This window comes from Peromyscus californicus, unplaced genomic scaffold (genome assembly GCF_007827085.1).
Source record: "Peromyscus californicus insignis strain IS unplaced genomic scaffold, ASM782708v3 Scaffold_7__1_contigs__length_154581171, whole genome shotgun sequence".
Lineage (NCBI taxonomy): Eukaryota > Metazoa > Chordata > Mammalia > Rodentia > Cricetidae > Peromyscus > Peromyscus californicus.
In genome coordinates, this window is record NW_026294595.1 from 126095324 (window position 1) to 126122231 (window position 26908).

The 26908-nt window shown below is 41.7% G+C and overlaps 1 protein-coding gene across 3 annotated transcripts in view; it reads left to right on the forward strand.

Annotated features, from left to right (window-relative positions):
- The first annotated feature begins 842 nt into the window (after window positions 1-842).
- Window positions 843-26908, forward strand: part of Csnk2a1 (casein kinase 2 alpha 1) — a 54194-nt gene continuing 28128 nt past the window's right edge. For 2 of the 3 annotated variants that reach the window (XM_052722990.1, XM_052722991.1), the window contains exons 1-3: window positions 843-981; window positions 21637-21846; window positions 26144-26255. In XM_052722990.1, the coding sequence (XP_052578950.1) occupies window positions 21746-21846; window positions 26144-26255 (213 nt within the window). In that variant the 5' untranslated portion in view covers window positions 843-981; window positions 21637-21745. The remainder of the gene's footprint in view (window positions 982-21636; window positions 21847-26143; window positions 26256-26908) is intronic. The other variant, XM_052722992.1, reaches the window with a different exon arrangement.

Here is a 26908-nt window from a genome sequence, read left to right on the forward strand (position 1 = left end):
AGGGGTTTGACCAAGTTTGGGGTTTTTTTTTGGGGGGGGGGTATTGACTATAAAGCCAAGTGTTTGCTACACAAGAGAGAATTTTGAGACTCCACAGAAGAATTTTGATCAAAAGGAAAATCTACTCCAGTGGGCATAGCAGAAAGAGTCCTGTGTCTGTTTGGAGGAGGAAACGTGTGCAAATAGAGTGAGGATGAGGGTAGATTGAAAGGCAGAAAACCCTATGGTATTCTGAATAGGCAGCTCTGCGCAGGAAGGAACAGGGCCTTGTTCTCTAGAGGGTTATTACCAGCTTTTCCTAGATTCTAGACTGTAGAATCTAGAGTCACGCCCCCTACGGAACCCAACTTTTGCTAGCCTAAACTCCAAGTTTGAGGTGGAAAAGTGCTGCTGGAAACCTAAACCTAGACCAGGGGTCCGGGCAGAAGAGACTTCAGTTCCCAGGATGCTTCGCTCTACAGCAGGGAAGGCGGCGCATGCTTCTTTGAAGAAAGGAAGGGACTAGCCGGCTAGTCTCTCTCGCTAGGCGTAGTGCGGGAAAGCTAACACAACGCCATCTTCGGCTGGGTCAAACCAACCGTTTGTATGCTTGATGGGACGCTCATGTTTTGTCTCGTCACCTATTACAGGTTCTTGACTAAAATGCGCTTCTCGGTTAGAATTCTCACTGCTAAGCTTTCCGATGAGAATTCCAGTTCAGTTCCCCAGTCTACCACCCTGAACGCTGGCTGCCAGATGACATAGAAGAAGCCCAGCATGGCGGCACTCAGCCGGCGCCTCCGAGGGCGGGCCGGCTCCACCCTTTCCGGCTCCGCCCGTCTCTGGTTGGGAGGGGGCTTCCGCTTCCGGCATTGGAGGCTGTAGCCTCGCTCTGGTCCCTGCGGCTGGCGGCCGAGCCGTGTGTCTCCTCCTCCGCCGCCGCCATATTGTCTGTGTGAGGAGAGGGGAGCGCGGCTGCTGCCGCTGCCGCTTCCACCGCAGGTACCGAGGGAGCCGTGGGCTGAGGTCATCGGGGCGCGCGGGTGAGCCCGGGCCAAGGCAGCAGGGCGAGGCCGCCCCGCACGCTCTCAGCCTCCTCCCAGGCGGCCTGTCGCCTTCCCCTGCCCCCCCTCGCCGCACACAGCAGCCGAGGCCCCTGCAGTCCATCTCGGACGCTCGCGGCCGCCCGGGAGGGCGCGGAGCGAGGCAGAGGGATCGGCCGGTGGGAGGGTGGGGAGCTGGCTGTCAGACTCCTGGTTCTTGCGGGAGGGAGGCTGGACTGGGCGGAGACTAAGGGACAACTTGGAGGTGGGGTGGCGGAAGGGGGAAGGGAGCTGGGGGGGGGCGCGCGCGGGTGCTGGGGAAGCGCACCGAGGGATTGGGGCCTGCAGGGCAGAGTGGCGTGGATCCTTGCGCCGCGCGGGGCAGCAGCGAGAGGGGCCTTCTATGGTTCCTCTGGGCGGGGCTGAACTTCCTACCTGCAGACCCGGTGCAAGGTGGAGGGGGCCCGGGGCGGGGTTGTTGGTGAGGGAGGGCGAGGGGGAGCACGAATTGGGGCCGGCCGACCAGGTGGATTTGGGCTTGAGGTCTCCTTGGGGGCCTGGGTGGAGGAGAAGAGGTACGTAGAAGGAGAAAGGTTGGCTAAGAGTATACATATTAATGACCTTTTGAAAGAAGAGTACTTTCGAATTTGTTTCTTTGATTTTTGCAGTGTTGGAACAGATCTAGGTTAGGCTGGTGATGGGTGAAACTTCTGGAGTTTGTTTTGGGGAAGCAAAGTCAGAGTTGGGAGAATTGCTGCCTTGTCTTTGCTTTTGTCGGGGAAGAAAGTGTTCTGAAAAGGTGACAGGTTATTTGGGAAGAACTGATTTTCTTGTAACTGTTAAATTCTTTTGGAAAGGGCCTAGGGGAGAAAAAAATGAAAACCGAAGTAGGAAGGGACGATCCCCCTCCCCTCCCGAGAGTTGAAGACCTCATTTCGTCAAATAACTGGCCGTATAGACCAGTGGCAATGAACTAAACATCCCTAGGTTCTCAAATATCAGAGCCACTGACTTAGCCGTGTTACCTAAACTCTGTAGGCTTTGTTTTCCTGCTTGTAAAATGGTGGTATTTCCTAGCTTGCAAGTTTATGCTAAGGAGTGTCTAAGATAGTTTGTATCAAGCGTTTACTAGACTATGTAGCAGACCGTAAGTGCTCAGTAGATCTGACTTGTTACTAAAGGGGCTAGTTGATATGTTCAGAATTTCTCCCATCTACTGAAGTTTATTGTTAGGGATCACTTCAGCATTCATCTTTGTAGTTATTATAAGTCAGTTGGTAATAATTGCTTAGTACACCTGAGGCTGAAAGTCCAGGACAAACACTAACTTCCCTGTATGTCGTCTTGAAAAGTTCATCTGCTGCAGTCCTACCAGGGCAAGTTTGTCCTTCCTTGACTTTGAAATATTTGGCTTTAGTTTGTTATTGGAGGAGGATGTGTAACTTGAAGAAAGAAGGAAAGGGTTGGATATTTACTTAGATTGGTTTTATTAATAGTTGCAAACTTAGGTTACTCTTTGGCAACTTTTCTTTGAAACAAACTAAGCACACCATACCTGCTTTATTTTGGCTTTTATGGAAAACAAGAACAGAAAGTCAAGTACTCAAGGGGGATCATGAACCAGTTTCTGGGTTACCTGGAAGTTGGAATTTGGATGAACTAGGTAACATTTCCATGGTGTGCTTTTGGTTCTTGTGCCCTGTGTTGCTGTTTGCTTGCTTTTGTGTTTTGAAACAAGGACTTACTCTACAGCCCAGGATGTCTTGAGTCTACTCGACTCAGCCTTCAAAAGTACTGGAATTACAGGTGTGGTTACCACATCCAACTTCTTGGTACTGGATTTATCTCCGAACATAACATTTTGTATGTGTGTATATATTCATGAGTGTATACCTTTTTGTCTGTAGGTGAATGTGGAGGCCAGAGGTGAATGTCAGGTGTCTTCCTCAGTTTCTCTCTGCCTTTTTTATTTATTAAAGTTTTTTTAAAAAATATTTGTTTATTTACTTATTTGTTTATGTATGTCCATAGAGGTCAGAGGAGATTATTGGATGGATCTCCTGGAACTGGATCTACAAATGGTTGTGAGCACCATGTGAGTGCTGGGAATTGAATCTAGGTTCTCTGGAAGAACAACCAGTGCTCGTAACCACTAAGCCATCTCTCCAGCCCCTCATTAATTTTTTTTTTAAAGGATCTGTGTCTGTGGATTGTTGGGTGATGGTGATGCACACCTTTAATCCCAGCACTTAGGAGGCAGAGACAGGCGGATCTCAGAGTTCAAGGCCAGCCTGGTTTACAGATCAAGTTCCAGGACAACCAGGGGAGAGAAACCCTGTCTTGAAAAACAAAAACAAAAAATCTATATCTTGTGGGGATATGTGTGTGTACATGAATGCTGGTGGCCAGAAGAGGGTTGGAAACTTTGGAGCTGGAATTATAGGCAGTTGTGAGCTGCCCAATATGTTTAGTGGGAACTGAACGATCAGACCTCTACAAGAGCAACACTCATTCTTAGCTGGTAGGCTCTCTCTCAGCCCCTCTACCTTATTTTATCTTGAGACAGGGTTTCTGTGTGAAGCTCTGGCTGTCCTGGGACTTGCTCTGTAGACCTGGCTGGCCATGAACTTGGAGATCTGCCTGCCTCTGCCTCATGAGTACTGGCATTAAAGGCATGCACCACCGCTGCCACTACCACCCAGCATTTTATTTTATTTTCCTGAGACAGTATCTGGAACTCCATGATCTAGCTAGACTGGCTGTCCAGCCAGCCCCAGGGATCTTCTTGTTTCTCCTTCCCACCTATGCTGGGATTTCTACACCTGACTTTTTTATGTTGATGCTGAGGATTGAATTTAGGGCTTTATGCTTTGTTTGTTTGTTTTTTTGAGACAGGGTTTCTCTGTGTAGCTTTGGTGCCTTTCCTGGATCTGCTCTGTAGACCAGGCTGGCCTTGAACTCACAAAGATCCGCCTGCCTCTGCCTCCCGAGTGCTGGGATTAAAGGCGTGCACCACCACCGCCCAGTGGCTTTATGCTTTTATAGCAAGCACTTTATGAATTCAGCACCTCCTCAGGCCTGACCAAAACATTTTTACATCTTACAGTCATTTAAAGACAAGGAAGACTTTATTAGAAATTGGATTCAAGCCAGGTGGTGGTGCTCGCCTTTAATCCCAGTACTTGGGTGGCAGAGGCAGGCAGATCTCTGAATTTGAAGCCAGCCTGGTCTACAAAGTGAGTTCCAGGACAGCCAGTGCTACACAGAGAAATCCTGTCTTGAAGGAAAAAAAGAAAGAAAGAAATGAAATTGGATTTAAAGCCTTAACTTGGGGCAGATGATACCCCATCTGTGTGTGTGTCACCATATTTTGATCTACACAATCTGTAAATACACTGTTATATAGTAGAAAAGGACTTTGCAGGTGTAGTTAATGTTAAGACTCTCTGAAAGATTTTGTTTTAAATTATATGTATGTGGGTACTGATGGAGGCCAGAAAAAAAGGTGTTGAGTCCCCTGCAGTTAGAGTAACAGACAGTTGTAAACTGCCTGGTGGGGATTGCTAGGAATGAAACTCTGGTCCTATGGAAAGAGCAGTACTTGCTCTTACCCACTGAGCCATCACTCTAGCCCCAAAAATCTTAAAATAGGAAATTAACCTGGATCCTAGCTTAGTCACAGACTGATTACATGAGCACTTAAAATCAGTACTTTTCCCAGATGTATTAGATTGGTGTATGGGGAAATCAGACAAATTTAAAGCATGAGATGACTCCATTAGGTACATTTAGATAAGGCTGCAAAGAGAATATGAGAAGGAATGTGGGTAGCCTCTAGTGTTTGACAGCAAGGAAATGGAGACCTCGGTCCTACAACCACAAGGAGCTGAATGCCAACATCCGAATGAAGTTAGAAGTGGATCCTCTCCAGAGATCTCAGCAAGCAAAACGGCTTTCATATAACTTAATTTTGGCCTTGAGACCCTAACCTAGACAGGCTTACCCAATTTCTATATATATAACACAAGAGAATAAATTTGTAATGATATATGTCACTACATTGATGGTAATATGTTAGCAGAACACTAGATTAGATTTTGGTACCAGGAGCAGGGTGTACTGTTACCTAAACATAGAAGTGGCAGTGGGTGGAGGCTGGAAGAATTTTGAGGAGTATGATAGAAAAGACCTAGAACAGATTGTTAGTAGGAATGTGGATGTTAATGACTTCACTAGTGAAGACTGAGATAGGAGTGAGTTACATGTTACAGCAAACTGAGGAGAGATGACTGGCCAGCAAACTGAGCAGAAGTTATAGCTTGTGCTTCTATGGAAGGCAGAGTTTGTAAGTTGATTTGCAAATAAACTTAGATTTTTTTTTTTTAAACCCTTAGATGTTCTCTGTGAAATTAATGAAAGCCCCATTACATTTTTTTTTTTTTTTTTTTTTTTTTTTTTTTTGGTTTTTTCGAGACAGGGTTTCTCTGTGTAGCTTTGCGCCTTTCCTAGAACTCACCTGGTAGCCCAGGCTGGCCTCAAACTCACAGAGATCGGCCTGGCTCTGCCTCCCGAGTGCTGGGATTAAAGGCGTGCGTCACCACCACCTGGCCCCATTACATTTTTGATAATTTTATGCCTACAGGAACATTGCTAGTGTCCACTGAAAGAAGTAGGAAAAATTAAAGAGGATTGTTGAACTAGTGTTGCTTTTCATATAGAGGTGTGTGTGTGTGTGTGTGTGTGTGTGTGTGTGTGTGTGTGTGTGCGCGTGTGTGCGCGCGCGCCCTTGCCTCAAGTGGAACCAAGAGCCTAGGGGATTGGAACACAAAACAGAGGATTTTCTTTGGGCAGGACATGGAGTGGATTTTGGATTTGCTTTCGGTATATTTCTTCTTATATTTGTGTCCCAAATGTTTTAGTTAATCTATTGTAGCCCAGAACATCTTATACCTAAATTAAATGATGAGGTTTTGTTGCTGGTTTTTGTTTTGAGGTAGGATTTTGCCATGTATCCCTTGCTAGCCTGAAACTCACTACACCAGGCTGGCTTGGAAGGAGCTGGTTGAGTAACCTCACAAATGCTGGCATTACAATTATATGCCACCACTCCTGGCTTAGATTTAGATTTTTCTTTTAAACCTGGAAGCATTAGATGAGACTTTTGGACTTTGGGTTGATGCTATAGTGGTTTGAGACCTTTGGGAACTTAACTTGGTATAGGATGAATGTATTTTGTGGGTACGAGAATGTAAATCTTTGAAGGCTGGAGGATGGACTTTGGAGACAACGACCTCCCTAAAATGTTGGTACTCTAATCCCTAAAATATTATGTGGCAGAAGGAAAACTATTTAGGGCAGTGGTTCTCAGTCTAATACAGTTCCTTGTGTTGTGATGACCCCCAACCATAAAATTATTTCCATTGCTACTTCATAACTAATTTTGCTACTGTTATGAATCATAATATGCACCTCCTCTGAAAAGGTTGTTCAATTCCCAAAGGGGACTTGACCCACAGGTTAAGAACTGCTGATGGAGGGACTTTTAAGGAACTCAAAGGATTGCTCTGTCTTGTTTCCCCCCCCCCCCCCCCTGGAGCTTTAGTCTAAGCCATGGGTCCTTAAAAAGCAAAGAACCTGCTGGATGTGGAAGTCCATGCCCTTAATGCCAGCGTTCCAAAAGCAGAGACAAGTGAGTCTATGTGTTTGAGGCCAGCCAGGACTATATAGTGAGACTCTTTTTTTTTTTTTTTTTAAAGCCAAGAGCTTTGGGTAGAATCAGAGATTTCATCCTGCCATTCTGGGAGCTGGCAACAGGGAAGTTATGAATGCAGCAGCCTTGTGCAGCAAAGAGAACCCTAGCTGACAGTCATCAACGGCGCCAGATCTCCAGTCCTACAGCCATAGGAAATCAAGCCAACAACCTGAATGAGCTGGGAGCAGATTCCTCCCAGAGCTTCCAGCCAGAAAAACAGCTCGTTGATACTTTGAGTTTGGCCTAGTTGGATACTCAACAAGACCCAGTTAAGCCCATTCTGCTTTTCTGACTTATAGAAACTGCTATAATTTGTGTTGCTTTATTTGTAGTAATTTCTTACAGCAACAATCGAAACTTTACACTGGCATTTGCTAGCTTTATTTCAGAATGTTAGGGTGGTGATTCTCTAGGAAACAAAGGCAGCAAAGATTATTTACTGAATAATGGTATAGAGTAGAACTTATGCCTCGTGCTTGATGTTTAAAATGTGTATGAATATGTTGCCTGCACTTTTGTCTAGTGCCCATGGGGACCAGAAGAAGGCATTGGTTCCGCTGGAACTAGAGAGAGTTCTAGATGATTGTATGCCTCCATGTAGGGGCTGGGAATTGAACTGGGGTTCTCTTAACCCAAGTGCTCTTAACAGCTGAACCATCTCTCAAGCCCTTGATGTTTAAATATTCTGTTCCTGTCCTTAGATGCAATATGAAGGGACTAGATAACCTGCTGAAATGCTGGTTCTAGTGCTGAATCACTTTGGCAGCATCACTAAGTTGGTAGTGTCTATCTGTCCTCTTACAGTTCAGCTCACTCAAAGTTATTTTCCCTGCCATTGTCATTTGAGGTTAGATTTAGCAATCATATCTACAAAATGTAGTTTATTTGTTTTTGAGAAAGGATCTCATTCTGTAGCCCAGACTTTCCTGGAACTCACGGTGATTCCCTGCCTTGGCCTTCCAAGTGCTGGTATTACATGTGGGATCCACTGTGCTCCTTGGCTTTCTTCTTTAATGGTGTCCTCAAGTTGGAATCATAAGATTTGGACTAACTAAACATTAGAGTAGAGAGTAAGACCATTTCTTTCATTGAAATACAGTTGACAAGATAACATTTCAGGGTATGAAGGATTTTTGAGATTATATGCTTGAGTTTGGTTTTTAGACTTTACAGTAAGGAAAATTACCCTCTGAAGGGCAACCAAGAAGGTTCTAGAGCTATCCAAAGGATCCTGGTCAAGGCAGTAGTCATGGCTTTGGACCTGTATTCTCTGATTACCCTAAAATACTTGGGACTGTAATTAGTTCTTTCTGCCTACTTCGTCATTGAGTCATTGGGAGGATTAGTTGAGAGACTATATAAACACATTTAGCGTGATACCTAGCACAGAAGATGTCCCCAACATACTGTTTATAACATTTATGGTAACTTGACAACTTGACTGTAGATATATAATTGCAGAAACTTACATCTAATGTGATTTGCCACTTAATTTGTCAAGGACTTAGCATTTTCATACAATAATTAATAATGCTTGTAATAACTGATTTAAAATTATAAGCCAGACATGGTGGTGCACAGCCTTAATCCCACTACTTGGGAAATAGAGGCTGGTGGATCTCTGTGAATTCAAGGCTAGCTTGGTCTACATAGTAAATTTTAGAATAGCCAGGGCTGTGTAGAGAGAACCTGTCTCAATCACAATTCACTGAGTCACCAGGGCCAAGTTTCTTGCACAAGAATAATGGCTGCTTAAGCTTAAATTTCTTTGGACTCATAAGATGGATGATTTCAAAGTGGCATATTTAGTTGCTGCCTAATGGATGGAGAGACACACACACACAGGGCAGGGTGAGCAGGACTAGAGAGAAGTGTAGGCCAATTAGCTTTATTTTATTTATTTTTTGTTTCCTTTGGGTTGGTTGGTTTGTTTGAGACAGGGTCTCATTATGTAGACCAAGCTGACCTCAAACTCATGGCAGTCCTGCTGCTGGCCTATGAGTACAGGAATTTGGGTACAAACCACCATACTTGGCCCAGTTAGCTTGTTTAATTTTTCTTTTTTGTGTTTTTCTTTGTTGTTCTCATTTATTCATTTATTTATTTATTTTAAGGTAGGGTCTCATATAACCTAGACTGACCTTGAATGTGCTGGACTTACAGGTACTCACCACTATGGCTGGTTTATTATGTCCCACTGGGAATCAAACCCAGGGCTTTATGCATGCTAGGCAAGCACTCTACTATCGGAGCTCCACTCCTCAACTCCTAGCTAGCTATTTGAATGAAGAAATTCCTCTAGAATTATTAAGGAAAAATGGCAGCTGTTTAGGTTATAGATAGAATGTGTTTGTGTTTTTGAGCCTAAGTTTTAACTATGTAACTGATTGGCCTGGAACTCACTATGTAGATTAGGTTGGTCTTGAACTCAAGAGATCCTCCTGAGTGCTGGCGTTGAAAGACTTGTGCCACCATGCTTAGCACTCCTTTCATCCTTTTTTTATTTCATTTTTTTAATTTTTTTGAGCATATCTCTTGTAGTCCAGGCTAGTCTCAAATTCACTAAGTATCTGAGGATGATCTTGAGCTTCTGCTCTTCGTCCCTCAACTTCCCAAGTGCTGGGATTATAGGCCTAAATCTTATAATTTATGTGTCACATCTCAAATGCCCCCACTTTATTTGTTCTTTTAACACTGTGATTTTAGGAGTTTTTCTGAGTTGTTTTTTTTTTTTTTTTTTTTAATTAGCTGAAACATTTTAGTGTGGTTGGAAAAGTGAACAGTTGGATTTTTTCCCCACAGAAAAGAAACAATAATTTCTAGCCAGTATTTAAATATTTTGTTACAGATCAGAATCCAGCAGTTGTTGACCAAACATGTTATAGAAATCAAGGGTTGAGTCTTTTAAAAAGTTTGAGGTAATAGATAATCACCACAAGATAAAGCTAGGAGTGGTGGTGTTATTGGTTTCTGCAAATTATGTGTCTTTTAGCCTTAGATAAAAAACAAAAAACAAGCTGGGCGGTGGCGCACGCCTTTAATCCCAGCACTCAGAGGCAGAGGTAGGCAGATCTCTGTGAGTTCGAGGCCAGCCTGGTCTACAGAGCGAGATCAAGGAAAGGCACAGAGCTACACAGAGAAACCCTGTCGTTCCCCCCACCCTCCCCCCAAAAAAACTCTACTTAACAATAGTTGCTATGGTGGGTGAGCTCTTTTTACATTGTAATGTTTTCTTACATGAAAAAAATATTGTTACCTAAAAATTTTAGAAATAAATGTAATGGTTAGAGGAATTTTATAATTTGTATGTGTCAGATTTCATACCTTTTTCGTCTGTTCTTTTAACACTGAGTCTTGTGAGGATTTTTTTTGAGTGGTTTTTATTAGCTGAAACATTTTAGTCTTAGAAAAGTGAGCACTTGGAATTTTTCTAGTTATGACTAATGCTCTAATGAGCATTTCTCAATTTAGCTATCTGATGTTCTATGAATTTTAAGAAAATCACCCTATTAAAAATGAATGGGTGGGGCTGGAGAGATGGCTTAGCAGTTAAGAACACTAGCTACTCTTCTAAGAGGGCCTGAGTTCAGTTCCTAGCACTCACATAGTGGCTCACAACCATCTGTAACTCCAGTTCCAAGGCATCTGATGCCTTCTTATGGCCTCTATGAACAGAAGATAAGAAGTTCTGGTGATATGTGCCTGTGAGATAGAAGCCAATCTACATAGTATGTATGTATGTATGTATGTATATATGTATGTATGTATGTATGTATGTATGTGTGTATGTGTGTATGTATAGTGTGTGTGTGTAATATATAGTATATATCTACAATTATATAGTACGTCCTGTCTCACGAAAAGATACTCCCTCTAAAATGGGGAGGGGGTAATTTATTAGAAAATTGTGTCACTTTTGTATCAGAAAGTATAAAGTAGACATTTGGACTAGTCAAAAGGTATTCATTCAGCAGCCCCCGAATGATTGCTATACTTCTGGCAGGTACTGTACTAAGGACCTCTAGATGTCCTTGCCCTCAACTTCACAATTGGCTGGCATTTTGTCATAATAAATATACTGTGTTTCAGTTTAGTAGCTTTTGGTGGTGCAATGAGGACCTTCCTTTGCCCTGGGTATAATTTCTAATACAGCTGTAGGAACTGGATGGGAGAGAACTGGATTTAGAGTTAGCTGAAGTTGCCAGGGGTCAGGAAGGCTAGGAGGCTAGTAGGAAGAACTCTACTCTGAAAGTTGAGGATCAAAGCTCCACAGCCTCTCAAGCTTTGATTTTTGTCACCTCTACAGCTGGAGTAATAGCTACATGAGATGACTTACTTACTATTCTTCAGTTTCTTCATCTGTAAAATGGGGATAGTACCCTACACCTCCGAGGATTCTTGTGAAGATTATTAATGCAATCACCAGCTGTTATCATGTTGCTACTCTTTATTCATGATTTTCACTTTCTGATGCCAAGAGTTATTTTTTAGAGAGATTCTTGACTTGTACATCTTGTTTCTGGTATGGCCTGCCAGGTGAGTGAGGTACTGAATTGGTGTTTAGGTGTGGATCAGTAAGTCAGTCACACCCAGTATAGGTTGCCTCCCTTACCCAGGGACAGACAGATCTAAGATTCTTCCTCCTTTATTTATTTATTTACTTACTTACTTGTTTGTTGATTGATTGATTCTCCATATCTAGGATTCTCTTGTTTCTAGATTGAATTCATCTTGTTTCAGACTCAGGAAGAGTTCTAGGTTTGTTCATCTGTAGACACCACGGCCTTTAATTAGAGGTATTATATTTTTAAAAATATTTTAATTATGTGTATTTCTATTAGTCTATGGGGGGATGTGCATGTGAATGTAGCTGTCTTAGGAAGACAGAGGATCCCCTAGAGCTAAGTTACAGGCAGTCATGAGCCACCTGAAATAAGTCTCAGGAACTGAACCTCTATACTTTAAGAGCAGTATGCACTCAAACCCTGAGCCATCTCTCCGCACCTAGAGATGGTATTTTCAGTGATACTGTAATCATAGATGGGAATTACTTGCCTATACTGTATTAAGAATGTACCTATAGCATCTTTTCTGTACTGCAGTCTCTTGTTTCTATGAATTTGGGTTTTTTTTGTTTGTTTTTGATTTTTGAGACAAAGTTTCTCAAACTTTGTAAACAAGCCTGGCCTCGAACTCACAGAGATCCACCAGTCTCTGCCTCCTGAGTGCTGAGATTAAAGTGGTGTGCCACCACTGTCCAGCATATGCAATTTGTTTTTATTTTGGGTTTTTTTGTTTTTTTGTTTTTTTTTTTTTTTTTTTTTTTTTTTTTTTTTTGTAGTCCTGACTGTCCTGGAACTTTATTGAGACCAGGATTGACCTGCCTCTGCTTCTTGAGTGCTAGGATCAAAGGCATGTGCCACCACCACATGATTTGTTTTTATTTTGAGTGGTCTCTCTTCATGTAGTTCTGGCTGGCCTAGAGTGTGCTGTGATCCTCCTGCTTCAGCCCCCAAGCCCTAGGATTGTAGGCATATATCACCAGGTCCCTACTTCTTTTTTCTTTAAGTGTATATATATAAATTGTTTGTTTTGTTTTTTGTTTTTTCGAGACAGGGTTTCTCTGTGTAGCTTTAGAGCCTGTCCTGGATCTCACATTGTAGACCAGGCTGGACTCGAACTCAAAAAGATTTGCCTGGCTCTGCCTCCCAAGTGTTGGGATTAAAGGCATGCACCACCACCGCCCAGCAAGTTTTTATGTATATTTTTTAATGTTAGGTAAGTGTTCTATCACTGGGATGCGCGTACACACACACACACACACACCCTCGACCCATTTTGGTTGACTTTTTTACATTGACGTATGGCGTATGGATGCACACTGTGCCTTGTGTGTGAGTGGAGGTTAGAGAACAACGTTTGGGAGTAGTGTCACTTCTACTACATGGTGCCCGGGATTGAGGTCAGGTTAGGCTACAGGTGCCTTTACCCACTGACCCATGCACTATGTAGACCAGACTGACAGAACTTTCAGTGGTCTTTCTGTCTCTTTCTGGCTTTGCTTTGATTTGGGGAGGGGTGGATTTTGTTGTTCTTTTGGGGGTAGGGTGGCATGCTGGGGAGTAAACCCTGGGTCTTGCCCATGCGAGATAAGCACTCTACCACTGAGCTATACCTCCTGCTTTGCTGTATATTTTTAAGTCATAAACTGGAATGGGGAAAGGAATGGATAATCCTATGTGAGACAGCATTGAGAAAGGGAATTAGTCTATAGCCCAGGCTAATTTGGAACTCACTGTGTTAGCCCAGACTGGCTTGCTTATTTGTTTGTTTGTTTATTACACATATAGTGTTCTGTCTACATGCCAGAAGGGGGCACCAGATCTCATTATAGATGGTTGTGAGCCACCATGTGGTTGCTGGGGATTGAACTAAGGACCTCTGGAAGAACAGCCAGTGCTCTTAACCTCTGAGCCACCTCTCCAGCCCCCAGACTGGCTTTGAACTCAGCAAGCCTCCTGTGTCAGTCTCCCAAGTGCTGGGATTTTATAGAAGTGATATGATTTGTTGCAAATGGGGATGAACTCTTTTATATCGCATGCGTACGTGCATGCATAGAGGTCAGAGGAGCCAGTTTTTTGTTTGTATCATGGGGATCCTTGAGATTGAACTCAACAGCCATTTGGCTGGCCCGATAAGACTCTTTGTTTACAAGTGCTTTTGTTTGTTTTTAAGATGTGGTCTCACTGTATCTCTGACTATCCTGGAACTTGTGGTTATGACCAGGTTGGCCTTGAACTTGTAGGGACCATCCTACCTCTGTCTCCTAAGTATAAGACTTACAGGTATATACCACCATGCCTGGCATAAGTCATAAACTCTCTCATTTTTGTTTTCTCTCCTTTTGGGGTTGGGGTTTTTGAGACAAAGTCTTGGCTTGTATAGCGAAGGTTGGTCTTTAATCCTTCTGTCTGATTCTCCAGCATGCTGAGATTACAGGGGTAAACCATAATGCACAGTGAACAGTACGTTTTTTGGGTGTTTATTGCTGTGGGTTGAACCTAAGGCTTTGAACATTCTAGGTAAGTGCTCATAGTTCAACTGTAGCCCCAGTCTCCAGACTCTTTTGTCTCTTTTTCTTTTGATTTTTGTCTCCGTGGGACTGAAGGTTGGACCTGTGGTTCTGCACATACTAGATAAGCACTCTTCCCAGCACTCATCCTTTAAAAAACAAAGCTTGGAGGGGTTGGGGATTTAGCTCAGTGGTAGAGCGAGCTTGAAGACCCTGGGTTCGGTCCTCAGCTCCGGGGGGACAAAAAAGCTTGGTAATCAAAACAGTAAATTTTCAAACATGTTGAGGTTTTTTTTCCCTATGTACTTTAGTTGGAGATTATTCTCATTATTTACTTCTATTCATCTGTCTTTCTGACCAGTTTTCTTCCCAAAATATTACATTCCACACTTTTGATGTACTGAAGAATTTTCAGGTAACATTCCTTAAATATCCACTGGCAGCTACCTGTGTTCCCCTGTAGTTAACGTGTAGTTAGTTGTGTTTCTGGTTTTTGGTTTTTTGTTTGTTTTTAAATTTTTTAATTATTTTATTTTATTTTTTTCTATTATCAGCTTGATACAGTACAAATTCTTATCCTAATAGTGAAATGTTTCCCTGAAGCTTGCCAAATGATTAGGTAAAACCAAAACTTATTATAAGCCACAGTCATCCTAGGGTCCCCCCTGCTATGTAGCCTCCTTGGTTCTGTGGGTTGCAGTCTGATTGTTCTTTGCTTTATATCTAGTATCCACTTATGAGTGAGTATATACCATGTTCGTCCTTCTGGGTTTGGGTTACCTCACTCAGGATGATATTTTCTAGTTCCATCCATTTGCCTGCAAATTTCATGCTGTCATTGTTTTTCTCTGCTGAGTAGTACTCCATTGTGTATATGTACCACATTTTCTTAATCCATTCTTCAGTTGACGGGCATCTAAGTTGTTTCCAGGTTCTGGCTATTACTAATAATGCTGCTATGAACATAGTTGAGTGTGTATCTTTGTGGTATGACTGAGCATTCCTTGGGTATATGCCCAAGAGTGGTATGGCTGTGTCTTGAGGTAGATCGATTCCCAATTTTCTGAGAAGCCGCCATACTGATTTCCACAGTGGTTGTACAAGTTTGCACTCCCACCAACAGTGGAGGAGTGTTCCCTTTGCTCCGCATCCTCTCCAACATAGACTTTCATTAGTGTTTTTGATCATAGCCATTCTGACAGGTGTAAGGTGGTATCTCAGAGTTGTTTTGTTTTTTTTACAACCATCATAGTATGACAGTTTCTAGAAAACTTGTGCTAAGGTGACTTTCATACATCTTTAAAATGAAGGTTCTGTTTTAAGGTGCCTCTCAAACATCTATTCCTCACCTTACATCTAATATAACTCAAGACAGTAGTTTGGGTTTTTTTTTTTTTTTTTGAGACAATCTCACTATGTATCTGTGGTTGGCCTAGAACTCACTATACAGACTAGACTGGCCTTGTATTCCCAGAAATCTGCCTGCCTCTGCCTCCAGAGTGCTGCGATTAAAGCATGCACTACCATACCCAACATGGCAGTGTTTTGGGTAGCTGTTAATAAATCTATTTGCACATAGTACTCAGGAGGCAGAAACAGGTGAATCTGAGTTCAAAGCTAGCCTGGTATACATGGAGAGCTCCAGGTGAGCCAGGGCTACATGGTAAGACCCTGTCTTTTTGTTTGTTTTGTTTTTTTGTTTTACTTTCTTTTTTTTTTTTTTTTTCCCGGAGCTGAGGACCGAACCCAGGACCTTGTGCTTGCTAGGCAAGCGCTCTACCACTGAGCTAAATCCCCAGCCCCTTTTTGTTTTTTTTTTTTTTAAAGGTCCGTTTGTAGAGTTTAAGGGCCTGGTATTGGGTTTAGTAAAAAGAGCCTGTTTAGGTCCTGAATCCTAAGTAGACTTGGGTTCAAACCTATTCTATTTAGTCCTTCTGTAATGGGGGGAGGGGTAGATAGGTTATTTAACCCCTGAACCTGAAAGTATGCATCTCATGCCACACTTCTTTAAGAGACATTCAAATGGTAGCAGTGATTATTACAGATGTAAATGCTGAGTTCTGCTTTAGATTACTTTAGGTCTCAAAGTTTTCTGTCTTTAGGTTCCGGAGAATGGTGGCCAGTGGGATTAAGTTTCACACTAAGACTCATTTTGCCTCGGTTGTCTGATCAAAAGATAAAATACACAGGTGATGACTTTTCTGCCCATTAGTTAAGTTTTTAGGATAGAATTATGTTAACAAAATAACTTGATTTCTTTTCTTCCTTTTTTAAAAATTGAAATAAAAGATCAACTTTGTTGGAAGACACCCCACTGTTGTGTCATTTATTTAACATTGATACTGGTTTACACAGAGGACTCAAATGCTAATGTTTTTGTTTCACCATTTTTCATAAGTTTGTTTTAGGTTAGAAATACTTTGCATTGCCTTTTGAAGCAATGATGCTGTATAATTTGTAGTTAGGAATAAAAGCAGAAGGCCCATTTGTGTGCTAAGATTGTAATCTAAAGAAAAATGTCCCATGGCTTCCTCCTTCAGTAAGTTGTATTATTGTGACCCTTTATGGAATTAGAGCTTACTTTGTAGTCCTGACTGATTGATTGTCTTGGAACTTGTGATCTTCCTCTTGAGTGGTAACTTTACAGGCATATGCCATCATGCCCAGCTTTAAAGTAATTTTTTTGCAGAGATATGCCTCCTAAAGACAGAAAACTTTGAGACCTAAGTATATGGACCTAAATATAGGTCCATATACAAGTATTCTATCACTGAGCTACATCCATAGCTATTATAAATATTATATTCCAAAATCGGGCCCTTAATAGGACCAGAGAAATTTTATTGTTTTGAACAGGAAGTTTTCTTAGTTTAGTGTGCAGTTGCAACTTTGGAATTTAAAGGTCAAAGAAAGCCTGGGAACTGCCAAAATTCTAGTTGTTGGTTTTATTAATCTTTTTTGTTGGTGGTGGTTTTTTGTTTGTTTTGTTTTGTTTTTTTGAGTCAGGGTTTCTCTGTGTAGTGCTGGCTGTTCTGGAACTCACTGTATACCAGGCTGACCTCGAACTCTGAGATCCACCTGTCTCTGCTTCTGAAGTGCTGGGATTAATTAAACTACCCAGCAGTTTTATTAATCTCTATTTTTTCCTCAATTTAATTTTCCAGCACAGTTTTTAAAAATTACATTTATCTATTGTGAGGAGGGGGCACCTCTTTCTACATTGTAGATTCTGGCAGTCAAACTCAGGTTGTCAAGGCTTGGTGCTAAACACGTTTATCCTCAAAGCCATCTTGAGAGCCCTATTTATCTTTTCCTGTATCTGTGCTTGGAACTGTCTGGGCAAACTGTGTACAGGTGCATGTGTGTTTAGGCTGGAGGGTCTTACAGTACTAGCACCTTAGCAGCGCCTATCAGATGTAGCACTATAGATAAGAATTCTGGCTTCAGGCCATGGTGGCGCACACCTTTAATACCAGCACTCAGGAGGCAAAGACAGGCAGATCTCTGTGAGTTAGAGGCCAATCTGGTCTACAGAGTGAGTTCCAGGACAACCAGGGCTACACAGAGAAAACCTGCCCCCCCCCCAAAAAAAAAAAAACCAAAACAATAAAAAAGAAGAAAAATTCTGGCTTAAACCAGGCATGGTGGCATGTGTTTGTAATTACAGCACTTAAGAAGTCTGAAGCAGGAGGACTTAAAGAAGGACCAGGACAGCCCAAGGCTACATAAGGAGTATCAGGAAGCATGGGCTACAGAGCAAGAGCCTGTTCAAAACAAACAAACAAACAAACAAATAAATAAATAAATAAAATGAAGGGGTCATGGAGATGTGTCAAGTAATGGGACTTAAGTTCTGATGCCCAGAACCAGGTAAATGCCAGGGAGGAGTGACTGCCCACCTGTAATTCTAGCACTGGAAGGCAGAGCCAGGGAATTCCCCTGAGCAAGCTGGCTAGTGAAACTAGACATATCAATAAGTTGTGGGTTAGGAGACCTGGCCTCCAAGAGTAAGGTGGAGATCCTTGGAGGGAGACTTCTGACAATCAGCCTTAGCCTAAGGCTGTGTAAGGTGCATTGTGTGCAAGCTCGGGCGGTCTTGCTCATTTATCCCAGTGTGCCACACAATAGTGTTTTCTCTCTGTCTAGAGTTTTTAAAATTTCAGTAATTGAGTCTCTTAACAGGAAAGATTGAAGGGACCGGCTAGTCTTAGGATAATTTTTGCTTTCATGTTTAAAAAAGACCATTTTAAAGAACCCCAGAAGTTCAAATAAATCTCTTGCCATGTGTGATTCAAAAGATACAGTTTAAAAGTAACAGTAAGAAATGACTTAAAGCTGGATACTTGTTCTTTCTTTAAAAACCGAAGTTCTACCAGCTGTTCTTCCAGAGGTCCTGAGTTCAATTCCCAGCAACCACATGCAGACAGAACATTGTATACATAATAAATAAATAAATAAATAAATAAATAAATAAATAAATAAATAAATAAATCTTTTAAAAAAAACCCGAAGTTCTTTCTTTAAAGCAGTAAGATGAGGAAAAAATATAGTTAGCTTCTATTAAACTATTGTTGACGCCTGGCTAGTTCTGAATGCTACTGTATCTTTTCTGAAGCTCACATTTTGTAAATCATCCGTCCAACTTGGGTATCCTGTTGGAATGTAACTTAATGCCTATTTTACATTATCTTCCTCTCTTTTGGAATGAATGAGATAAGATGTGCTAAAATTCTCAAATTGGGCTGGAATTCAGGCTCAACAGTTAAGCACTTACTGCTCTTCAGAGGATGAAGGTTTGATTCCCTGCATTGTTGTGGCAGCTTGTAACAGTAACTCCAATTCCAAGGGATCTGACACCTTCTGGCTTCCTCCAGCACCAGTTATGCATAGGGTGCACATGCATGTGGGGGAACATTCAAACACAGAGAATAAAAATAAATCTTTAAGAAAGTAATAAAGGGCTGGACAGTGGTGGCTCACGCCTTTAATCCCAGCACTTGGGAGGCAAAGGCAGACAGATCTCTGTGAGTTTGAGGCCATCCTGGTCTGCAAAGTGAATTCCAGGAAAGCCAGGGCTGTTACACAGAGAAAGCTTGTCTTTAAAAAAAAAAAAAAAAAAAAAGTAATAGAGGGACCAGGTGTGGTAGTGCATACGTTTAATTCCAGCACAAGGAGGCAGAAACAGGAAGATCCCTGAGTTCAAAGCCATCCTGGTCTACACAGCAAGCCCCAGAACTATACAGAGAGACCTTGTCTCAAAAAAAAGTAAGAAATAAAGGGACTAGGGAGTTGGCTCAGCAAAGAGCACTGTTCTTTCAGACCTGGTTTGATTCCCAGTACCCACATGGTGCCTCACAGCCATCTGTAACTCCAGGAACTCCTATGTCCTCTTCTGACCTCTGAAGGTACTAGGCACACACATGCAGGCAAAACACTCATACGCATAAAATAATTTAGAAAATCAAATTAACTTTTTAAATTTGAGGCAGTGTCTCATGGAACCCATATTGACCTCAAATTCACTGTGTAGCCAATGGTGATTTGTTTGTTTAAGTTTTATTTCTAGCCAGGTTTGGTGACTCACGTCTTTATTCCCAGTACTTGGGGCAGGGAGCAGAAGTAGGTGAATCTCTGAGTTTGAGGCCAGCTTTATCTATACAGTGAGTTCCAGGATGGCCAGGAAGTAACCCTGTCTCAAAAAGAAAGTAAAAATAAGATTATTTTTGTTTTATGCTTGTGTTTTCTCTGAGTGTATGTATGTGTACCATGTGCATGTAGTGCCTGTGGAGGCCAGAAGAGGGTGTTTAGATCCCCCCCAGAACTGGAGTTACAAATGGTTACAGATGGGTGCTGGGAACCAAACCTGGGTCCTCTTTAAGAATTTTTTGTTTTGTTTTAATTTCTTTGGGTGTTTTGACTGATGTATGTCTCTTCGCTGTACCACATGCATACAGTGCCCCTCAGGTCAAAAGAGGGCACCGAAACTGGAGCTACAAATGGTTGTGAGTTGTCATGTGAATGCTGGGAATGGAACTTGGGGCTTATCAACCACCAAGCTATCCATCATCTCTCCAGCCCCTGACCTTGAGCTTCTAATTTTCCTGCTTCCTCTTCCCAGATACTGGGGTTATAGGTAAAGGTGGGAGCTAGTAAACCTGGCTTTATGTGTTGCTTTGTGCCTTCTAAACAAGCATTCTACCAACTGAGTTTCAGATCTCCCTTCCTGTATAGGAGTCATTGAGACACATAGCAAGACATCCCCCCCCTTACTCTCCCCCCACTCCTTCCCTCCCTCTCTTCTCTCTCTTGACCTTGCTTGTCAGGTTTCCAGAGGCTACCTTAAAATAAGTTGAGATGTGATAAAACTTCCAGTACAGCTTTATTTCTTCACTTGGTCTTCTCCGTGTTCACTCTCAGCCTAAGTGTCTTCAGAGTCCCGGGTTCTTACGGAGGGCATCACCTACTAGACTACCTACCTTACAAGATGGGACTCTGGCTTTGGCTTACATCAGAACAAAATTTTAATCTTCAGGGACTAACAAAGGTCTTTCAGACTTCTTGCTTGCTTATTTCCTTGGGTCCTATTTTCTTTCCACTTTTGAGTATAATTGAGAAGACTCAGGGAGAAAACCAAGGAGTAGAATGTGCCCAGCATATTCAAAGCCCTGGGTTTAACTGCTAGGACCACCCCTAGTCCCACTTTTTTTTTTTTTTTTTTTTTTTTTAAGGGGAGAGGTTGCTTTTCAAGACAGGGCTTCTCTTTGTCTCTCTGGCTGTCTTGGAACTAGTTCTATAGACCAGGGTAACTAACCTTGGACTCCTCAGCAATCTGCCTAATGTGCCACCATGCTGGCCTAGTGCCACTGGAAGAAAAGGCAAGTTTGTTTGACTAAGATCGGGCTTGTTTTCTTTTTCTGGTTTTGTGGTACCAGGAACTGAATTTAAGGTCTTGCAGATGCTGTGCAAGCTCTTTACTGAGCTGTAATCCTGACCCTTGTTTGACTGAATTTTGATCTTTGAATTTACAATGAGGTAAGCAAGTACAAATGTCCTTTCCCTGAGTTTTCCACAGATGTTACTGCTTCTCTGCAGCAGTACTTAGGTACTTCCTCACAAGGTGGCTTTTCTTTCAACTGTAGCCCTGCATAAGGAGTCAGTAGTCTGACCACATTACTCAAACTTTTGTGTTTTGTTTGGCTTTTTTGTTTTTGTTTTGTTTTGTTTTGTTTTCAAGACAGGGTTTCTCTGTGTAGCTCTGGCTGTCCTGGAACTAGTTCTGTAGACCAGGCTGGCCTTAAACTCACAAAGATCTGACTGCCTCTGCCTCCTGAATGTTGAGTTTAAAGACCTGCACCACCACTGCCCATCGAAAATCAAGTATATCTTAATGTTATGTGTCTGCTAATTATTCTCTAAGATTTCCCAAATGATTAGGGTCAACATAAGATAATATTGAAGGTATCTGAGCTGCCTTTCCCTAGTTCTGTCAGATGTTAGAATCAGTTGATAATTGGTGGCTTTCTCCCGTTCTGGATTGTTTTAGCATGCCTTTGTAAACAGTGACAGTGCTGTTGTATCTACCCTCAGTGCTATTTTTATCTTACAAAGAATAGCCAAACATTGCCTTTGGATTACAGGCTACTTTGCAAAATAAGTATCAGTTTTAGCACGACTGGGATATTTTAGCATAGAGGTACATTTGAAATCATTATTATTAGTAAAATGGTTTTCCTCCAAAATACTTTGAGAAAAGTAATTTGTCTTTCTCCATTTTTTTTTTTTTTTTGCAGTTTGAAGAAAATAGGTCTGAAACAAGGTCTTACCCACATCTGTCTCTGAACACAGTGACTGCCAGATCTTCAAACATCAAGTTCAGCTTTGTCCGCCAACCTGTCTGACATGTCGGGACCCGTGCCAAGCAGGGCCAGAGTTTACACAGATGTTAACACGCACAGACCCCGAGAATATTGGGATTATGAGTCACATGTGGTGGAATGGGGGTAATTATTTACATTTACTTCACTGTGCTCACCCACAGTGCTGTATCTTGTAGATTTGTTGAGTAATTCATGTTAGCGAGCGTTCCCTGACCCCTCCAAAGCTCAAGGACAAAGCCGAGCTTGTGTTCTTGGGGCTACAAGTTTATTACATAGCAGGTTGGTGATCTGGCAAGCTCAGTTTCCGGGTTTGCAGTCTCAAAGTCGTTGTGGTTCCTTCTCTGGCTTATATATTTTGTGCATGAGGGCACTAAGAAAGACTTACCCGTCAGCTTGTTTTCAAGCTTTAAGCTTAAGGTTAGGGCTTGCCTGGGCTTCTGAGTTAAAAGCTAGCACTGAAAATAGGTGAGAGATTTTGAAGTACTTGAGAGACTTTGAAATCACCAAACTTAATTACTTAAGGTATTTTGGGGGTCAGAGTTCTGTCCCGTGGTGATAGTAAAGGAAGAAATAGTTCTCTAGAAACAAACTTATTTTGGATGAGAAGCAGGATTTACCCTTTATCCTTTACATGACCCTAGTTATATGCATCATAGAGTGCAGCCCAGGTCTATCCTCAAGAGCTGTAGCTTCCTTCAACAACCATGTTTACCCTCATAGTTACCCATGAGAGGCTCATTTGAACATTTGCATTTCCTGTCTGAACATGGCATTTAATTGGAGAGTTTTGTCAGTTTTTGTGATAAAAGCATTTTGATAGTTAAGTACAAAATAAAGCAGTTTGAAAAGGCCAGATGACCTTGAATTGGAGGTCAAACCTGGGCTATGTAGTGTAAAACCTTTCAAAAAAAAAAAATTAACTCCCATGTATGGCATTTTATATCTAATTCCATATGACTTTCTGTAGTCTGTAAGTGGGTAACACTGTCTCCCTGAACTGTCATAGGGTATGGTTCCATTCTGGTATGCTGTGATATTTAATAGCAAGCAATTTTTCTGCATATAAGGAGACACTCTTGGCTTAGAAATACCACTAAGAACTATAGTACAAACCTATAAATGTTATCACTACTGATAATCTTAACAATTCTGTATTATCGTAGACTTTGAACTCTAGGTACTATCTGTGTTTACTGCAGAAATCTTAGAGTCTTGTCTTAAAAAACCAAATGCTGCCATAGCTCTGCTGAAATGATACTTACAGAGCTGCTTTGAATGTTTACATGGTGCTATTTGCTTGCTTGTATTAGTTTATATGCCCTTGTATAAGAGAACTCAATGAACAGAAAAAGATCTGATAGTATTAAAATATTGTCCATTGTTCTTAGTTCAGTATGTTTTTTCTTTCTCCTTTTAACTGCTTGAGAAAATGAATGGCTGATAATGGCACATACTGTATTATAAGAATAAGTGGAATTTAGCCCTCTTCCCCCTATTACTTAGCATTAAACCTAGGACCTTGTAGATTGTAGATAGGTACTCAAGTGCTGAGATATAGCCCCAGGCTTTTTTCTTTTTTTTTTTTTTCTTTCGTGACATAGGGCTTCATGTAGTTCAGAGTAGCCTCACATTTGCTGTTTAGCCCAGGATGACATTGAACTTCTAATCCCCATGCCTCCAGCTCTCTGGAGCTGGGATTCAGGTGTGTAGCAGCACATTTTGGGTTATGCATCAGGGATTCATGCATGGTAGAGTGTTAACTGATCTTTTTGTTTTATTTGGGGGGTTTTTAAAAACTATTGCAGTTTATTTATTTGATGGGGAGGCTGCATATACCACATGTGCCAAAGAAAAATTTGGGAGTTGGTTCTTTCCATGCACAGTATGGGACCAGAGTTTGAACTCAGGCCTACTAGCAAGGGCCTTTGCCTTCTAAGCCATCTTGCCAGCCCATATTTATTTAAGATTTACTTATTTGATATGTATAAATGTTTTGCATGGTACCCTCAGAGATCAGGAGAGGAGATCAAATCCCCTGAAACTAGAGTTACAAATGGTCATGAGCCACCATGTGGGTGCTGGGAACTGAAGCTGGGTCCTCTGTAAGAAGAAGTGCTCTTAACCACTAATTCATCTCTCCAGCTTCTTTTTAATTTTTTTATTTTTTGGTATTTTGGGGATAGATTCTCATTCACTAAGGATGAGCTTGAACTCCTGATCCTCCTGCCTTTGCCTCCCAGGTGTTGGGATTTGATATTACAGGCATGTGCCACCAGCTCCACTTCATTTTTTTCTTTTGAGATAAAGTTTCTATAAGTTAAACAGGCTAGCCTTGAATTCACTCTGTGGCCCAAGCAGGCTCAAAATTTGTGATCCTCCTGCCTCGGCCTCCCAAATAGCTAGGTATAGGCATACATTACCATACCTGGTAGAATTGGGCCTTACTGGTTTGTTGTTGCTTGCTTGATTATTTTTGTGGCAAGCTTTCATTTTATAGACCAGTCTTGCCAGACCCCTTCCTGAGCCTCCTAAGTCCTGGGATTACATTTGTAGACCCCTGTAACCAGCCAGGCCTCCTGAAGGAACTGTGTTTATTGTTGGTTAGAGCAAGGGCCTCACGTAGGCAGCAGGGGATGAGGAAAAGAATTAACATCTGCCTTATTCTTTACTCTGCCTATGACCTCTAATGTCCTTATTAGTTAGCAGAGTGTGGGTAAACATGGAACTTCTGGTTCCGTAGGCAGAGTTTTCCTGTCCCAACTGCCTGCTCCCAAATAACTGACACAGAGACTTATATATTAATTATAAATGCTCGGCCAATAGATCAGGCTTGTTACTAGCTAACTCTTACATTTAAATTAACCCACATTTCTTATCTACATTTTGCCACGTGGCTTGGTACCTTCTCTTAGCACGGCACGCCCATCTTGCTTCTCCTGAGTCTGCTGACGATTCTCTGACTCTGCCCTTCTTCCTCCCAGCATCCTCAGTTTGATTGCCCCACCTGTACTTTTCGTATTGTTGGCCAATCAGTGTCTCATTAAACAAATTGAAGTGACAAGTCTTTTCAATGTACAAAAGGATTATTCCTCAGCAGGTTCACTATTTCTGATGTGGTTGCAAGCTTTATTAAATGTCAGGTCTTGTCCTGAAGGACAGTTGAAAGATCAAACATACATATTTGGAATCCACTTGTAGACAAGAAGCTTGATAAGAAAGGGCTGCTACCAGGTATAGTTGAACTGTAATAGTCTTAGATCATATGTTGAGTTCAGTGCCAATATTGGACCAGCTAGTATGAAGCAAGACTATATACAAATCAGTTACTGAAGGGGAAGTAGCTTGCTTTTGGAAACAAACATATATTTAAATCTCAGTACAAACTAACCATGTGTACTGTGCCATTAGATCATGAAGAGTTGGAGATTTAAAATAATATTTGAAAAAAGCTTAATAATAATAATTCTTTTTTCAGCTGGGTGGTGGTAGCACACACCTTTAATCCCAGCACTCAGGAGGCAGAGGCAGAGGCAGGAGGATCTCTGAGGAGCCAGCCTGGCCTACAGAGTGAGTTCCAGGACAGGCTCCAAAGCTACACAGAGAAACTCTGTCTCGGAAAAAAAAAAAAATAATAATAATAATAATAATAATAATTCTGTTTCTTTTTAATGTTTATTGAGACAGAATCTCATGCAATCCAGGCTAGCTTTGAACTATGTAGTTGAGGATGACCTTGAACTTCAATCCACTTGTCTTTACCTCCTGAATGCTAAGAATATAGGTGTGTACCATGTCTGGTTTACATGGTTCTGGGGGTTGAACCCAGGGCCATGTGTTTGCTAGGTCAGCACTATCAGTTGAGTCATATCCCCAAATTCTTTCCTATTTGCTACACACATAATTTTAATTGGCCCAGATTTGTTGTTGTTTTTTTTTGTTTGTTTGTTTGTTTGTTTGTTTGTTTTTTGAGACAGGGTTTCTGTGTAGCCTTGCGCCATTCCTGGATCTCGCTCTGTAGACCAGGCTGGCTTCGAACTCACAAAGATCCGCCTGCCTCTGCTTCCCGAGTGCTGGGATTAAAGGCATGCGCCACCACCGCCCGGCCCAGATTTGTTTTTTAATGTAACATTTGAAGTATCTCTTACTTATATTACTTCTGCTGGTAATAAGAGTTGTCTATTTCTTTCTCTTTTCGTGTGTGTGTGTGTGTGTGTGTGTGTGTGTGTGTGTGTTGCTTCTCTTCCTTGCTTCAATAAGCTTTCTGTAAATAGCCCAGGATGACTTTGAATGCAGATCTTCCTGTGTTCACCTGCCAAGTGCTGGACTTATAAGCATGTTCCACCATGCCTGGCAAAAATAGAGCTTTACAAGTTGAAAATTTGATATTTTGAAATCATTGTCACTTTGTTTTTATCCACAGAAATCAAGATGACTACCAGCTTGTTCGAAAATTAGGCAGGGGCAAATACAGTGAAGTGTTTGAAGCCATCAACATCACAAATAATGAAAAAGTTGTTGTTAAAATTCTCAAGGTGAGTACAAGAGGAGAAAAAATGTCAGACTTATTTGAAATGTGGCATCTATTCATATAGATGCCTTTTTATACATGTCACTTGAAAGATTTTTTTTCCCCAGTAATATAGCCTGCCTCTTATATTCTCTGAAGTCAACAGAACACCCAATGCTAGCTTGCCAGATCAGACCTAAAGCAAGAGAAGAGGTGGTTAGAATGTGGCCGAAGAGGCTCCTCTTTCCCAAGTCTTACCTAATATCCATTTCAGTTTGTTTTATGCTTTTGTTTTTAATAAGCAAATCATTGCCTTTGCTTTGTAAGAATAAGGAAGCAAGCAGGTGTGTGTACCTAATGTGGTATCACCATCTCTACTTCAGCTATGTGAGTGGTAGGGACTAAGACAAGCCTGGGAGCACATGCTTCATCAGAAAAAGGAATGGTCTAGGCATGTGACTCAGTGGTAGAATGCTTGCTTAAAGTGCATCAGGTCTTGGGTTTGTTTCCTAGTGCTGCAAAAAACGGAGAAAGAAACAAAATAACAGCTGGGAACATTACTCAGTAAAGTGGTGGCTGTGCAAGTCTGAGGACCTGGGTTCAGATCCCTAGTAAACACCTAAAAAGCCAGACATGGCTGTGCGTTCCTGTAATTCCAGTACTGGAAACTTAGAGGCT